The sequence below is a fragment of the Suncus etruscus genome, chromosome 10 (genome assembly GCF_024139225.1).
Source record: "Suncus etruscus isolate mSunEtr1 chromosome 10, mSunEtr1.pri.cur, whole genome shotgun sequence".
NCBI classification, from domain to species: Eukaryota; Metazoa; Chordata; class Mammalia; order Eulipotyphla; family Soricidae; genus Suncus; species Suncus etruscus.
Window position 1 is genome coordinate 47,363,200 of NC_064857.1, and position 18,725 is coordinate 47,381,924.

The 18,725-nt window shown below is 34.3% G+C and overlaps 1 protein-coding gene across 2 annotated transcripts in view; it reads right to left on the reverse strand.

The window, feature by feature from the left end:
• The window catches only part of KHDRBS3 (KH RNA binding domain containing, signal transduction associated 3), a 183,372-nt gene that overhangs the window by 23,160 nt on the left and 141,487 nt on the right, over window positions 1–18,725 (reverse strand). For both annotated transcript variants that reach the window (XR_007499602.1, XM_049781985.1), the window contains exon 7: window positions 11,099–11,181. Coding sequence is in view for 1 of the 2 variants with exons in the window: in XM_049781985.1 (XP_049637942.1) it covers window positions 11,099–11,181 (83 nt within the window). In the remaining variant the exon portion in view is untranslated. The remainder of the gene's footprint in view (window positions 1–11,098; window positions 11,182–18,725) is intronic.

The window sequence follows — 18,725 nt, forward strand, 5'->3', positions numbered from 1 at the left end:
AGTTTCAATGGTGTCAGATTTCTTATTGTATTTTCAATGTAGAAACTTTAAAAACAGACCTAAACTCTTAAATATCATCAATAAAACTAAAACCAAAAAGATTTCTTTTTAAACAAATATTCTACTACTTAATGGGGACACAAAGACAATACAAAAGGGCCCTGCTCTGAGAGGGACTACTGGCTGTAAAAAAGAATTTAGACTTTGAAGTCTAGCATGCACTACTGGAGAGTAAAGGGAAATAGAATATTTGGAAGCTGAGTATTGGTTAATTACTTAATAAAAATATAGAACTGGGTACAAGGCAATGAAAGCAGATGAAAATTCTTTTGGATGAAATAACTACTGATTTAAGGAGCTAGGACTGCTATCAAACAAAAAAAAAACATAAAAGAACTGGTGGCAACTAAAACGCACAAATGTATGTCTGAATAATTTTAGAAATATGTAAAAAGAATTGCATTCAATTCACATGGATATTCCAAATGACTAACATATCTTAAAAACTGAGAAAAAGCTATGGATCTTTTTTTGTTTTGTTTTGTTTTGTTTTGTTTTTGGGCCACACCCGGCAGTGCTCAGGGGTTACTCCTGGCTGTCTGCTCAGAAATAGCTCCTGGCAGGCACGGGGGACCATATGGGACACCGGAATTCGAACCAACCACCTTTGGTCCTGGATCGGCTGCTTGCAAGGCAAACACCGCTGTGCTATCTCTCCGGGCCCAAAGCTATGTATCTTTATGGTTTATAATTTAATAACATTAAACTTATTTTTGCAATTGATATCTTATGATCAATTTAATATATTAACAAGCAAAGTATAAAAGATCCACCAAAGGGGTCAGTGTAATAATCCAGTGGGAGTAGAGCTTTGGCCTTGCAGGTGGCACACCAGGTTTGATCCTCAGCATCCCATACGGTATCCATATGGCATAATTCCTTCTAGAGGCAGGAATAACCTGATTATCACAGGGTATGGCTCATCCCCTCATCCCAAAGTAATGAAAAAAAAAAACATTTGCTTAATAAAAAAGAAAAGATACACGAACAATTCAATATAACGTTTGGTTACATAAGAGGGGCTTTACAGGAATATATTTTGGGTCAGTTCAAGCAAGCCTTATTAATGTGATACTTTCAATGACAAATATAGTTCACATATCCCTTTTACAGTTAACTTTTAGCACACTAATGCCTTTATACTTTGTAGGATTATAAACTGTCAAAAATGAATACTCCTCTCCTTCAAAATTCTCTTGCTTTCAATTTATAATCCACGCTAATCATCCCTCTGTAAGCACATTTCCTTGATCATAAACTTCAAATAATCCAAGGGGCAATCACTATCCAGAGAGTTGTAGGACATATGGTATATTAACTCACTCAATTTTACACCAGCCTATGAATAGTCACTGTAACCATCATCCTCATGTTACTGACAGGAAAGCTCTAACAGAAATCCCATTATATGACCAGAGCAGTCTGCAAACATGATTCAAATCCAGGCCTGTTTGTCTCTTCATCTCATTAACAACATCTTACCCAATTTTATTGAAGGTATCATTACATATAAACATAATAAATGTGTTTATATCTTTGTATAAGTAAAATATATTTTATTTAACATATTGTATATAAATATATATCATATATTATATATACTTATTTATATAATAATATAATGTATATATAAATGTATATACATAAATGACTAACCTGATATATAGATATATATATATAGGCTTCATACTATTTCAAGTGTTATATTTTAGATACTCTGTAGGTATGTGTATCTATGTATCTATGTATATGTGCATGTACACACATTCACACACACACATTTACAAGTGACCAAATGGTTCCAAAATTCAGCAATGGCTGAGACTATATTCAGTTCTTACTAATCAATTCAATGCCAAAATTTGAGCATATAATCAATCCCATTTAATAATATGAACACCAAATTCTTCAAATGCAACTGACAATTCTTTTAGATGGTCTGTATTATGGGGTAGAAGAAATTTTTATGATTAATTTCCTGTTTATCTGTGGACATGACTATTTTTGGTTAATCCAAGCAAATGAAAAAATATCAAATTAAGAAATGATTGACAAAAGTAAAAACAAACACTCCTTTCCAATTTAAAGTGTAATCCAAGATGTAAATATATATTGGGAGCACATACTTTTTTTAACATAGCAGAAAAACAAAACATAAACACATGATAAAAAACCTAAAAGGTAAGTATCACATTGCTTACAAACACAATATTACAAATATGACAAATATTACAGAAAAATACGATCTCTAATATGAATTATTTTAAACCTCTAAACTTGAATCCAGTAAATTAAATTTGGCTAGATATTAAAATATTCAAGAGTGTTTAAGTTGTCCATTATAAACTGTCTGTACTTAACAAGTAACTTCAATTTTTCTTTTGACAACTAGAGTTTTTTTTTTTTAGAAAAGACGAAGTTTTCAGTTCAATAACTCCTAACAACAACTGTTCGAGAGGCAGTAGAGAGAATTTAAAGAGTCTTGTGTTCTCATCACAGTGGAGATACTTCTATTTTATAAATATCAGGGCAGTTTCATAATTAAGGAAGTTCATTGTTTTGTATCTATATAACATGGAGATAAAACAGTCATCGCCTACTTTTTTAAGGGTGGAATATGTTTAGACCTACAGTGGGGAACCCAAGTGTATAGTATTGTAAACTTACTGAATTACCTAGTTACCTGCTATTTTAGTTAAGCACAATGTTTATCGAACTTTTGCTATGTATTTAGACCTGTTATTTTATTTCATCATGATTTTGTAACTCAAGTACAATAACCAACATTTATAGGTAAAGTAATAAACGAAGAACAGTGTAATCAGGCCTAAATAACATATCCTAGGAAGTGAGAGAAACTAGGATTCCAATTCACAATCTTGGCTTTATTATCATCTTCTTAGACCATGCCACCTAGTTCTGACAGTCAAGGGTTATGCAAAAGTTGTTTACTTCACTAAAAATAGTCTGCTATTAATTTGGGAAATCCCGACAACTAACAAAAACATTGGGAGATTAGAGAAGATGGATGAATAAAACATTTGTGAGTGTCTGAAGTCACCAAAGACATTATACTTCATGTAAAGCACATTTGAAATCGGAGCTCTGATAGCCAGTACACACACTTTGGAAATCCTGTCACATCATCGACATTTTAGTAACGGGCTTCCTTCCCTGATACTTACCTCCCGGCAGCATCTGTCACTGCTATGAATGGCTGATCATAAGTACCACTGAAGTTTTCTCAACACTATTAGGCAGATGGCAGCACTAAATCCAAATGATGTAGTACATCTCCCTAGTGGACTTTGTTTTCACATACTACCATCATCCTACAATTCCTCAGTGATAGATCTCATGTTTTCTCAAGAACATTAAAGAGTGAACTGACAGTGGCAATTGATTTATTAGCACTTATCATGCCTCTGACCTGCCACTGCATTGCCATAGATTGTGCATGAAGGTTTCATGTAGGGAATAAGGAACATGGGTAATGTTTATATTTACAGGGATCTATATTTGCATAAGTTGCCTTCCAGTTAAGAAAACAAAAATAATAATAATATGGGCATGATCTCACAGTGATCATGCTATGTGGCCTGTTTTGTGGCTTTGTGTCCCATTAAATTTACTAATTAGTGGCAATGGCCAAGCTCCCATTTTCTGACATATAACTAAGGACTGAACAAATTAGAGATTCTTGCTATTTAAATAATATAAATGAGATAATCTAACAAAGCCAATAATGCTTAGCAAGGACTCATTTGCTGTCTTATTCCTTTAGATTTTTTTTGGTGGGGTTTGATTTTTTGTATTGTTTTTATGTTTTCCTTCCTTTTCAAACCTTTTCTTTCGTTAAATCGATTTTCATAGTCTCTAGAAGGCCTCCTCCCATTTTTTGCTTGTTAAAATTTTTGCCCCCACCCTTTTCTTTGTTTTTTTTTTTTCTTTCCTTCAAACAGAACCACATAACTTGAACCATCTTGTTCTGCCTCACAAATTCAGGGGGGAAATAATGGAGGTTACCAAGACCAAACAGGCATATGAACATGGAGTAGAAATAAAAAAAGATCAGACTTAAACACCAAATCCAAAGTCAACTACAACAGAATAAATACCCAATCTACAACAAGCTAGACACAGAAGGTACCACTTATCCTAGCAGCTGAGGAGGCAAAGGAAAGGCAATATGGGATGCATGCTGGGAACAGTGGTGGCAGGAAGACAACATTGGTGGTGAGAATGCCCCTGATTCAATGTCACTATGTACCTAAAATACTACTGTGAATGATTTGTAATCCACTTTGGTCAAAATAAAAATTATTATAAAATTGTATGTAGTATTTATATTCATAATTAAAAGAAAAGTTCAAAATTCCAAGCAAAAAAAAAATTAGACCCATAGTCACATATGTACTCTAAGAAGTGAGATATAGTATTCGATCTTAATTAAATGGTAAAGCAAATACTAAATACAGTATTTACCAAATCTTGACATCAGTGCACTAATTTTTGAATTTGTCATTTATGTATATCTATTCTCCAATTAGTGATTTCAAATCATTACACCTTAAACATGTTATCATGAGTAATAGTGATAATTTTCATTCATGTTTATTAATTAAAATTCCCAGTAGCTTTAAAATCTGGTTGTAAATTTAAGATGAAACCCTGCTACCAACTCAAACCAAGGTGCTCCCCAACTTCCTCCTTCCTAAAAGTTCTTTCTTTGATATGTAAATGTCCACTTGGACCACTCTGCCCTGCCCCCTGGTGTATTTGGTTCAGGATAATAAAGAGAAATAGTTCTGACTTTTGGGGAAGGCAGAGAGCATGAGGAGACGGCCAGGGATGTCATGAACATCCTTTCCTGACTGGCTTGGTATTATTTCTTTGCTGCTACCCAGCTTCTTCAGATCCATCTGCTAAGGGACTAGAAACACAGCATGTGGGATGAGATCATAACTCATGGATTTTAATTTTACATCTGGTCACTGCAATTGTAAACTGATTACACATACAATAGTTAAAAAACCTGTAACCTGGATTTACTGCTCTTTGAAAATTGACAAGATCAATAGGATCGCGAAGTGTGTTGGACACCATTACTCTCTGTCTCTCTCTGTCTCTCTCTCTCTCTCTGTCTCTCTCTCTATCTATCTATCTATCTATCTATCTATATCTATATATATATCTATATCTATATCTATATATCTATATATATATATATATATATATATTTTGAGCTTTTTGCACATTACCTGGCAGTCTTCAGGATTTACAGATAACAGGGTAGGGATTGTTCAATAGTCAGCCATGTTCAAGGCAAGCACCTTAACCCCTATACTATCCTTCTACCAAGCAATTAAAGACATAATTAAGTGAGACTATTTTTCTTCAGGACAATAAGCTGTCATTTCCAGTTCAAAATTATCTCCAGATCGCCAGAGGTCAGCTCTTAGGAAGTGATTATTGGGCATTGCCCAAAAAAGAAAAAACAAACTAGAAGGTAGGTCATATGGCAACATTAATTTATCTCATTGCTTTCCTCAGAATTGGCATTTGAAATTACACCAAGAGTACTTATAGCTTCTGACAGATCCTATTACTTTGCCTAGTTGGATACAAGGACTTAGGTGTACTTTTGCCATTATAAAGTCAATAATGATTTTTTTATACTAAAGAAAATTCGACTGGATAATGGTTTTTTAAGTCAAACAAAACCGCCATTACAAAAGCTTCTTTGCTGCATATTTTTAGAAGAGTTAAATGCCACCACCTTGACACCTTCCTTATACAGAAAAACTTCCCATGCTTGGTCATTTTTCAGAAGTAGAGATAATGTAATGATTTTTCATAAAAATTATACAATTAAGATAAATGAAAATACCCAACACATTGTCAAGTTAAACTAAATTTAGCCAATTTCCAGAGCTTAACATAGGATTCTTAACTACAGTCTTTATACAATACAAATGCTCTAAGTAGCTACAGATGCAATCAAACAATGGACTTTTCTTCCATCAAATAAAAGTGCTTTTCTCTTTCTGTGAAGATTCAAATATTATTAGGGGAGGGACAGTCCCTTTGGCTGGGGCAATTTATCATGTGACCCTTCCCCTTTCTCTAGGACTATCTGGAAACTGTGTATCTATTGGAAGCAATCAATAACAATTTTGAGTCCATTCTAATTCCAGTATGTTACGGAATAGTTCCTATTTCTCTTCAGAGTAATTGTGCTGACAGCTTGTTCATCATCAAATATATGGAGATAGATAAACAATGCTTGCTTTACATTACAATATTACCACTCTTGAGATCATTACAAAAATCAATGGGGAAATGTAGCTGAACAATACTAAATTTCCTATCATTCTGCAGGGATACTTGTATTCTAATTTTAAACAGGTATTTCAATATTGAGTGGGGGAAAAAAAAAAACCCAAATTTGGAAAACCTTCTAGAGAAGGGGTTTTTAAGATAAAATGTTATCAGAAAATATGTACTATGTATGAAATCTTAAGTCAGAGAAACCCTGTCATACAGCAATAAGCAGCCATACCATACCATGAGGCTGTCTTTTTCTATTTTGTTTCCAAGTGGCTAAGATCGTTCACCTAATCAACTGCATTTTACTGATTTAAAAGCATTGTACTGGGTTTGGAGCAATAGCACACTGGATAGGGCTAGAGCATTTGGCTTACACACGGCAGACCCAGTTTCAATCCCCAGCATCCCATATGGTCCCCCAAGCTGGCCTGGAATGATTTCTGAGCAGAGCCAGGAGTAAGCTCTGAACACTGTTGGGTGGGTCCCAACTCCGCTCCCCCCACAAAAAAACCCATATCAGTACTGACTAACCATTTTAATTAAGGCATTAGTGGCTCCATCTTGCTAAAATTACTACTACCTGTTTCTCATAGTCATATCTGCAAAAGGAGAAATGGAAGCAATTTACAACTGGAAGGGAGGAGAAGAGGATGGAGAGATTTTACTCAGTGTAGGTAGTTTTAGTTTTCTGCTATCTCCCTGCTGCCTAATTCTATATGGTTCCCTTTGGGTTTTCCCATCTCCTTCAACCTTCAGATTCACCCTTTAGTGAAGAAACTGAAGTTATGCTTTGTATTAACTAAACTACAGAAAGGTGAAGCAACTGGCTCAAAGTCCAATCAGCTGCCAGTAACCTAATTATCATGTATTTTCAAATGTCCATAAGGACACATCAGACAGGAAACCAGTTTTGAGCTTGTAACAGTAATTATTCCAGTGTTACATGTGAAATAAGTCATAATATATCTTATGAACAACACAAATTATTAAAACAAAAACTTAAAGAAACACGAATACGAGTTGACATTCTATTTACTTTCTGTCTCTTGTGGACTGCTTTGCTTAACCCAGATGTATGTGTCCTAATTCTGAGACAGTGACTGTGCTGTTATGCTAGAGGGATACAGCTGCTATCTCAGAAAAATAAAATAAAATTTAAAAAAACACAACATTTGCAATTTAAACTTTTTAGCAGCCAATTAAAAAACTCCAAGTAAACAAAGTAAAATTTACATAAATAACATTTATTGTGCATTATTATTGTTACTGGGAACTGCTGTGCTTCTCTGAACATCTGAAAATAGACTAGCTACATTTCAAGTGTTGATTAGCTGAACACTCTTTGACTGGTGACTACCCCAGTGGAATACGTATCAATTACAAAATAGCAAATTCGAGGTAAACCAAATGAAGATGATGGTATGATCATTTCCTGCTTAATACTTGTTATTCACTCCGAGGCATGATTTTAAAGTTTACTATTCAAATGATTTGCTAATTCTAATTTCTAGTGTATTCTATGGGTCTAAATTGTGCTCCTCTTCGTCTATTAAAACTTTAGTCTAATGTACACCTCACTGTTTATGCCTATAATTTTGTAGACAGGACCCTAATGGAGGTAATTAAGTTAAAAAGTGTCTTGATTTAATTATATGTCTATTGTCATTATAAGAAAAGATTTTGGGAAACTCAGACACTGCAGAAATGTACTTATAGGGGCCGGCGAGTGGCGCTAGAGGTAAGGTGTCTGCCTTGCAAGCGCTAGCCAAGGAAGGACCACGGTTCGATCCCCTGGTGTCCTATATGGTCCCCCCCCAAGCCAGGGGTAATTTCTGAGTGCTTAGCCAGGAGTAACCCCTAAGCATCAAACGGGTGTGGTCCAAAAAACCAAAAAAAAAAAAAAAAAGAAAAGAAAAAAGAAATGTACTTATAGGAAGGGAAGACCGGTGAGGGTTCAACAAGAAAACGATCATTTGAAGGTTTAACATGTTGACAGTTTTACCTCTAACTTCCTATCTCTAACCTGTGAGAAAATTGATTTCTGGTTCTTAAGCCCCACAACCTCTAGTGGTTATATTAACTACAGCAAGGGGATCATACACCATCTCGTCATCTTTTCCATTATAGAGAGGATGCATTATACAATAAAACAGCTGTTCAGCAAGTCTAGGAGAAGTGTGAAGCATGATATACAATTAGACTGACAGTAGAAAACATTTGGCTCAGTTTCTTATAAGTTTGCATCTTAAGTCTTTAGGCAAGTCAATGAATTTTCATCAGCCATTTTTCTTCTTCATTAAAAGGATTGTTTTTCAATTTAAAGACTATGAAGATCACAACATATGCAAAATACCAAACAATGTTTTCTCTATTTGTCAGTGTGCATTATCATACAATTCTTTAGTCTTATTTCAGATAAGATGGGTTATGGTGCTAAATTATCTCTTTCTAAAAGATATACTGGCTGTTATGAAAGATGTTTCTTTAAGCAAGACTTCTCTAAGAACGAGTCTATAATTTATAATAATAACCAGTCTCTTAAGTGGTATATGCCTCTAAGCTTATCATCTGTCAATTCAACCTCTATACTATCATTTTTTAATTTCTCTGATCTCAAATTTTGACATATTTCCCCAATATATCTGACTTTTTGGTGGCTTCCTACTGATTACAGTATGACGTCTCAGTTCTTTAGATAGGTGATATACTAATTAATTCAACTATCCTATGCATTATAGTGACCTACAAAAATGATGTAGAATTACCAAATAACACTGTTTTATAGCTCTCTAAATCGTCTACATTTTGTTTTGCAAAATACCCTTCCTTGTATGTTGGTGATAACTTCATTTTCTCATGAAATTTCCCTAGAATAACTGACCATGCTTTAACATAATTACTTAGAGAGACATTGACATTTTCACTCCAATCTCTCAAGGCGATCACTCTATTTCCTGCTGAATTTAAATGCTTCTATTTGTTCCTTTTAGTCTGTGAGTCTTTCAAGGACAAAGTTCCTATCTAAAGAATCATCCTACTTCAGGCATCAACCACAATACATAGCAGGCATTCATTTATGTTGGCTGAATAAATTACCCCAGAATGTAGGTTTCAGAGTTTTCATGGTAAAAATATGATTGTAGCTTAATATGGAAAAGCTTCAAAACTCTCTAAATTCATATTCTGAATTAGTCTGAAAATTAGTTTTGTCAATTTTAAAAGAGAGATGTATTAAGTTTTGCTGTAAATATGGTATTAAGAGAGACATGTAAGGAAAGAATTACAGTCCATGCTCAATTTAGTCTTATTTTTCTCTCCTGACTCACAAGAGATAACATCTTCTTTACAGATCATAACATCTAGAAAAACAAACACTTTGAAATTTAGTTCTTCATATCAAATATAGAAAAACAACACAGTGTTTAGATATTATCTTGAATGTCATGCATTTCACTAAAATTTATCTTAGTCTTCATATTTACTAACTGGTAATAATTTCTATTTACCAAATAGAATCATTGGAGCCTTTGAAGAACAAATACACGAGGTGTTAGGGTGCATGTACACACAGTAGGTATACATTTAAATTTAGTCCTTCGTTTTTCTTTACAGAATAAATATAACTATACCACTATTATCCATTTGGCTATATAATTGTTTTGTCAAATAGCTGAGCGATTATGGCTACAATTTAAACTTCAGAATTGGAGGCACACAATTATGAGATACTAAGTGTAAAGTACTATCAAAAAATATATATTATCTGCAGTCAGCCAGGTGTGTCAACTCCTCAAAGATATACAAGGAAGTAGCTTTCCAACAGAAAGAACTGAGAAAGTTCAGAGTAACTTTCAACCTCATTGTTATCAGTTACATAAGAAAGTATCTATCAAGAGCAATACATATACATACATAATCTATAGACAATTTTTATGAATATACCAGATAACTCAGTACTCAAATAGTTCCTACCTGTTCAAAGCTTGACTTGGCATCATATGTACAAAAATGACTTATATTTCATCAGAATAATCAGCAACTTATTTACTTGTGCTGCAGTAAGCCAATATTTTGTGTATGTCCATCTTGTACTGCACATATAAATTTTAAACCTAATAAAGATGCTTCTAATTGTTTAGAAAAAGGTTCTAAATAGAATAATCACTGACTTCCTAATGAACCTCAAGGTGTGTTAGCAGAAGAGATAAGCACAAAGCTCTACTTTATCTGATAATAGTTTTATCTAGGAGAACACTTTCTAGAAATCAGATAAAAATTATCCTAATCTTTATAAATGGAAATTTAAACTTGTTAGAAAACAGGATCACTGCTATTCAAAAATGAAACTTCTGCATGAATACAAAATAAAACTTTAGACATTATTTAGCTAGGTACTGATCATATAAGATATTTTCACATATCTTATGATTTTGGATTTAGGACTTGAACAGTTACAAATCTAGCTACTATACAATCTTAGAACACATTAAATTCTTAGAGTATGTATCTTTCCAACTTTGTATTCCTCCAAGTTTCAACCCTTTAAGTTAAGAGTAATTCTAGCTAGTTGGTAAGCATATTGTGATTCTAGCAAAAAGACACAAAAATAGATTATGAAAATGCTCTATATATTATATTTTCCCCAGTGTACATATATGTGTTGGAGCAAAGAGACTACAATTGAATCAGGTCTAAAATGGTTTCTTACCTTTGGGTTGGGGTGCTATAGCTGTTATCATAAGAATCATAACTCTGTTCATCATAAGCAGTGCCATATCCATCATCATAGTCCTAAAATTTAAGTACAAAAATTTAATTTAAGTACAAAAAAGTTCAGAACAATTTGAAGACGCATTCAGTTTATCATCAATTTTCATTAATTGAGCTAGCATTTAACAATATTATTATAGCATAAATAAAAATGTGAGTGACATAATTAAAAATGAGAGTACCCCCCAATTTTCACAAAAGCAAAGAAAAATTGGCCCAAAAGGTCAAAATAAATATTTGCAGAACTCTGGAAATTAAGGTAAAATTATAGAAACTTATAATTTTTTGGGGAAAATATCTAAATTTGGCATGAATGAAGAACTTGGTGATATTTTTAACTTGTCCTATATTCATTCCCACCCCTCATCACCAATACGGTAGGAATTTTAAAAACCAGCAACTATAACAGCTGGGTGGCAGCCATTGGAGAGGCAGATCAGAATAAACTTTTCAAAACCATGTTCCCAGAAGATTATCTATCTGACCTGATTTATGAGATTATCCAGCCTAAAAATTGTTTGCATTCAGAGAAAATTACTAAAAACTCTTGTCTAAGATTCAACTGTCTGACATGACAAAAGGCTGAAATAAATATTAAATAGTCTAATCAGAGTTTTCAGGGGGAGGTTCAGAAAATGATTGTAGATACAGACTCAGAAAAATTAATGACTGTTTCTAAAATTCAGACCCAATGTCAGGTTCACTATTTGCCAGGATGGATACAAAGAGGTTCAGAGCTCTCTCCTTGAGCTAACTTTAAGGCTCAGCACAAGAAAATAGAAAGCAAAGTACTTTAAAGATGTGTTCAGGGCACTCAGCAAAGAACAACATCTTCATTTCTAGGCATTAATAAATAGTTTGACTAATCACTAACTGAATCTAAGATTACAGGGTAAGATACTTAAATAACATCCCTAAAAGACATATACATACATTTTAAATAAAACAGTCACTAGCCCAAAAAAGAGAAACAGAAAGAAATAATGGGGACTAAAGTGATAATTCTATGGCTAAGTATGAGTTGTATGAGGGTAGTATTCTATTTATGACTGAAACCCAACTACAAACTTGCTTGTAATCATGGTGCTTAAATAATTTCTCTGAAATATATTTAAGGTGGTAAATTATCTAAATTTTCTTTTTCAAAGAAGAAAAAATAATGTCAAAGCAACATGACACCAAATACATAAGAGAAATATGAAGGATTTTAAACTAATCCAATGAAATTGAATTTTTATATATGAAAAAATCATTAGAGTTACAACAGGAGAGATATGACTAGGTATAAGAGTGATTTGGTATACTGGAAAACACATCAGACAATTCATTATATCAAGATGAAAAGGAGAAAAAGAACAAGCAGAGACATAAATTGGGAAAATTAACATAGTTAAAATAGTAATACTGCCCGAAAGCACTATATCAATTCAATTGAAGGATATCCATGACATTTTCAAACAAATAAATGAAATATTTCTGGACTTCATATGAAACAATAAACCTCATGGATAGCTAAATCAGTCTTTGCAAAAAAGGAAGGTTGTAGTGAGAAATCAAATTCCCCAACTTCAAACTGTACTACAAAGCAGCAGTAATTGAAACTGCATGGTATTGGAATAAAGAAATTCTCAGATTGAAGGAATTGGATTAAGTATTGTGAGACAGATCTCCAAGTATATAAAAAGTTCATTTTTTTAATAAAAGAGGAAAAAATGTGAAATGAATAAATAGAAGCCTCTTCAAGTGGTCTGGGGAAACTGTGCAAAAAAACAACTCAGAGCTCTTTCTTACACCACGCAAGAAAAAAAAATAAAAAAGGATTAAGGACCTTGATATCAAAGTTGAAACCATAGGTACACAGAAGAAAACAGAAGCAGAACTCTCCATGCTTATGAAGGTGTCTTCAAGGATGAAACACAACTGGCAAAGGAAGTGGAAACAACAATAACAAAAAAAATTGGATTACATCAAATAAGAAGCTTCTGCACCTGAAAGGAAATGATGAACAGGATACAAAGGCCATCATGAATGAAACTATTCACCCAATACCCACCAGATTAGAGGCTAATATATAAGATATAGATCTTAAAAGAAAGAGAAATCCAGCCCCATTAAAAAATGGGGAGAAGAGATGAACAGACATCTCCTCAAAGAAGAAAGACAGATGGCCAATAGGCACATGATAAAATGTTCCACATCATTAACCATTAAGGGAGATGTATCATCTCACAATAAGGTATCATCTTACAAGAGACTCACACACAACACGAAAAACAAGAACAACCAGTGGTGTTATGGATGCAGGAAGGGACTGACTCTCATTTATCAAGCAATATCACTCATGGGAGTATACCTAGGGGCCTCAAAATACAATGCAGAAAATTCATCTGCCCTTCCATGTTCATTGAAGCACTATTCACAATAGTCAGAGTCTGGAAATAATCCAACCTCCTGAGAACAGATGGTAAATCTACAAAACGAATAACTAAGCAGATGTTAAGAAAAATAAAGCCATGAAATTTGCTTATATATGGATGGATATGGAGATTATGCTGAATGAAAGAAGTCAGAAGGAGAGGGACAGACAGATAATTGCCTTTATCTGCAATTTATGAAAAAAATAAAACCATAGTATGAGAATAATACTCAAGGACAATACTAATGTTTAGTGGGAAGTATAAGATAGAAAAAGGACCACTATGACAATAATAGTTGGAGATAATCACTCTGGATAAAAATTGGGAATTGAAAGGAAGTAAAGTGATAGGCAAGTTACCTCTTCAGTAACAGTATTGCAAACCACTGTGTCTATTAAAGGATAAAACATTAGAAAGGGGAAAAAATGGGGCCAGGGAGACAGCATGGAGGAAGGGCATTTGGCTTGCATGCAGAAGGACGATGGTTCAAATCCCGGCATCCCATATAGTCCCCCAAGCCTGCCAGGAGCAATTTCTGAGCATAGAGTCAGGAGTAATTCCTGAACACTGCTGGTTTTGACCCACCCACCCCCCAAAAAAAGAAGGAAAGGGAGAGAGAGTCTAAACTGTTATTGTCAAAATCGGCTAATAAAATAATTCAAAAAAATAACAACCAAGGAAACAAAAAGCAACAGAGCTAATGTAACTCTACTTTTTCTGTCATCACAGTAAGTGCAAATGAATTAACAGGCAGTAATTATGTTTTATGATCATGTTTTAAAGCCTGACCTAATGGCATCCATCTATATGACACTCTATATCCAAAGATAAAATAAACCTGAAAAGAAAATGTAAGAAGATATATATACCATAGCAATACTAATCCCATGAGAACTTGCCTAACTATATTAATATCAAACAAAAGTAGTTTCTACGATAAAGGCTGTTGCTAGAGAAACAGAACACTGTGCATGTGAAACTGGTTAATCTATTTAAAAGATTAAAATATTAAAATTACATAATAAATAAAACAATTGAATGACATATATCACATATAGCATTAAAATTAGCTCATTTAAAACAAGAACTTGACTCATTTAACATTAACATTTGAGAAGCTTCCCTACCACTTTCAGTAACAGAATATTTTTATTTATTTTTTAAAAGCAAAAATTATTTTTTAACCTTTTAAACCTTTTATTTATTTTTAATTTTATTGAGACCATTGTGAATTACAAGTCCTTCGTAGTTGTATTTCAGGCATACAGTAACAGTGAATTAGGGCCATTCCTACCACCAGTGTTGACCTCCCTCCACCATAGTTCCCAGCATGCATCCCATACCTCCCTCCACCCTTAGCCTGCTGGCCTGCCAGTGTAACAGGCCCATTTTAAGTTTAGATTGTTATAGTTTGGGTCTCTTGATTCTATTAAAAAAGTGTTTGTTTTTATGTGGGAGGGTTTACCTTCCAAACATCGGAACAGTATTCAGAAGAAGCAGAGTTCAATCCTTAGCCAGCAAAACCACTGTTCTGGAGCCTGTTAAGTCAAGGCTACTCCAGGGCTGCTGAAGGATTGCAAGGTTGCACCCAGCAATGGTTGAAGGCTCAGGTTATTACTAGGAATTAAACATACCAGGTATATTGCTGAACATGAACCCTATCTAATATAGTTTCTCTTACCCTCATGATAAAAAGATTTAAATAGTATCGATATCAGGTGAACCTAAGAGACATACATAAACACTATTAGAATGAAAACAACATGTTCTCAACATCAACCAGTGTGTAAGATCATACAGATTTGAGTAAAGAAAACATGATGAAAAAAAAGGGAAAACATGATAGTATTTTCAGAGACAAATAATAGAGCTGAAATAATTGGAACTGAAAGTGCAACAAGAAAAAAACAGAAGTCTCTATGAGTCAGCTCCTTTCAACAAAAATATTAAGACAATTCATGTGTGTATAAAGTAATTTTTTTCAAATTTATGGCATGACAATTGAATAGCATATGAAAAAAATGAGGCTGGAACCTTATCTCATCTTTTTTTATTAACAAATTGAACTCAAAATATATCATGCACATAACAACATGAGATACAATTATAAAACTCTTAGGAAAAAAAGGAACAAGTACACATCTTGTGTGCAGATAATAGGAAGAAGGATTTAGGGAACGAATCCATTGATGTCACAGTACTACATATACAGTTTGGCAGGTATGTAGTTTAGGGTTTCTTCTTTCTCTCCTACACTCTAGGATTTGTTTAATACACGAGTAACTTGAAAAGAATACACATGAATAATTCCATTTTATATTTATTAAGAAATCACTATTATACATTTTTAGAATATTTTAAATAAAAGTAATAAAGTATCATATGTTACATATATATTTACTATATATACATTTTCATCAGTCCTTATTTATTCTGTTGGATGTACAAGCTGACATTTCAAAATTTAATTCGTCAGTGAACTATTGACTCCATTAAAATTTTGTTTTGTTTTGTTTTTTGGGCCACATCTGTTTGAAGCTCAGGGGTTACTCCTGGCTATGCGCTCAGAAATCGCCCCTGGCTTGGAGGGACCATATGGGATGCCGGGGGATTGAACCTCGGTCCGTCCTATGCTAGCGCTTGCAAGGCAGACACCCTACCTCTAGCGCCACTTTCCCGGCCCCAAAATTTTCATCAAAAATTTAAAAGAACTGGGGACTGGAGTAGGCACCTGCTTGTTATGTGACTCACAAGAGTTCACTCCCCAAACTACTAGTTTCAGGAGCATCATGAGCACAGAGCCAGGAGAAAGTCTTAAGTACCAACGTGGTGTGCCACTGACCTTTCCCCCAAAAAATATTTAAAAGGTTTAAATCTGTCATTCTTCTTGCATTATTTAACCAAGAACTTATTAGCAGTATTATTTCTTCTAAAGAAAAGACTCTAAAATTACATGGTAACATTAAGAATATTGTGACAGAATAATAATGGTTAGGTGTGAATGTACAATAAGTTTTCTATTTTTGGGTGGGCAGGGAGTTCTTATTATTCATCTTTTTTATTGTATGGCAGGAGAGGTGGTCATTAGCTGGACACAAAAGGGAAGGTTTACCAGTGATGGACTGACCAAAAGAGTACAATGAAGGGTATAGGCAGGGGAATTGGAAGTACTCAATTTTGTGAGCAAGAGGCTGTGCTATTAGCTATTACTAGACATTAATCTGGGGCTTCAGCAGCTCTTCTCCCACAATCCTTTTATTTTCTCCTGTGTTTCCACCAACTGGTTCCTTTTCCTTTCCCCTCTCCTCTGTCCTCTCCGCTCCAGCATTGGCAGGGTTCGATTTCATGGTCTCATACATGCACATAATGTGCTCTATCACTGAATCATACCCGCAGCTCTTGTTTATATTATTTATATAATTATGTATTAAAAATTCCTCACTAGGATTTTCTGAGGCTAGTGTAGAAGTTTCAGAAGGACAGTCAATAAATTGTTAAAAGAAAGTATTTAAATGGACTCAAACTAGTAGTATAAAAGAGACATTAAGATTCAGTGTAATCCGCTAAGATATTCTAGAATCTATCCTTTATATAGTTGCCAGAATCTGGGATGATTACTCACTCACTCTACTTTAATATTAGTGGTGCTCCTATGTTCAAATATTTTATTTAAGGGGCCAGTGCAGTGGCATTAGAGGTAAGGTGTCTGCCTTGCCAGCGCTAGCCTAGGATGGACCGTGGTTCGATCCCCTGGCATCCCATATGGTCCCCCAAGCCAGGAGCGACTTCTGAGTGCATAGCCAGGAGTAATCCCTGAGTGTTACCGGGTGTGGCCCCAAAACCAAAAAAAAATTTTTTAATTTAAAAATTGTTGACATTTTTCATATTTCTCTATTTCTCCTGGAGACACTCTCTATGACACACTCACTTGTGACATAGCTCCAATCTACTTCTTAAGCTAATATCATTCCTAATATCCTGTTTCCAATGCCATCATTTATTTCATATTTCAGTTCATTGACAGTTCACTTCCAGCCTCTCTGGCTGCTCTCCAGTAAATTGTTCAAGATGAGGTTCAAGTGAGTGTCCAGTTCAGTAACCTCTCAGTATCACAAACCAGAGTCACTCACCCTAGTTATGTCAACGGACTCCAAACACGGGCTTTTATCTACAGCTGTACAGAAATGTTTGGCTTTTTGCCTTGTCTATCATTGCGAGTACATTGTCCCTTATTCATTCCCTTATAAAGCTAAGAATGTGCCTGTCACAGAGTGAGAAATTTTCAACAAACATTCATTACATGGTTGAACTGAATGCTTCCTGTGTAAGAGCATGTCCAATCCCCTTTCTACTTAGTCCCTTTATTTGTCCTGAGTTTGCTTTCCTAAAAAGAAAATCCTCCTGTACATCCTCCGAGAAATACTTCAGGTGAGTCAAAGGAAATAAAGCACTGTCATCAGATGTGTTTGAAGCCACCTATTGAATCTGTTTTAAAAGCTTAACAGACATTAACTGTTCCAAAAGAATTTCAAAAACTTGTTTGAACCATTCAAATAGGGTCTTGCATCATGAGTGAGACTTTGAGACACATCTCTATTTTAATACTTAAAAAAAAACCGTTGTGATACTGTCAGAGAAGAATTAATGCCTCCCATCATTTATGTGGTCAATTCTATAATCATTCCACTTGGTTAATAAGTTTTATTTCTTATTTCTTAAATGCCTCTCTCATACCCACCCCCTTTTTTTACATTTATAATGAAACTACCCCAAATCAATCAATCGAGATTTCTCCAATGGATTGGATATTCAAACTGAAATCCCTGGTTATAATGACTCCCTTTTTTCCATTTTCTTATATTACTTTTATATTTAATCACTTTAAATACCATGGTTAAAAATGGTTCCAGTCATACAATGCACAGCACCCTTCACTCTGCACCTTTTCCACCATTAATGTTCCCTAATTTCCCACACACACCTGCCTACATCACTCTTTATGTGTGTCTCTGTCCTTCCCTCACTCTCTCTGAATCTCTTTATTTTCAACACTAGATTAGCACTCTTGTTCATGAAGGCATAGCTCCACAATTTTGTGTTTTCTTAGCAACTACTTATAGTGTTTTCTCATCAGAACGTTCCCCACAG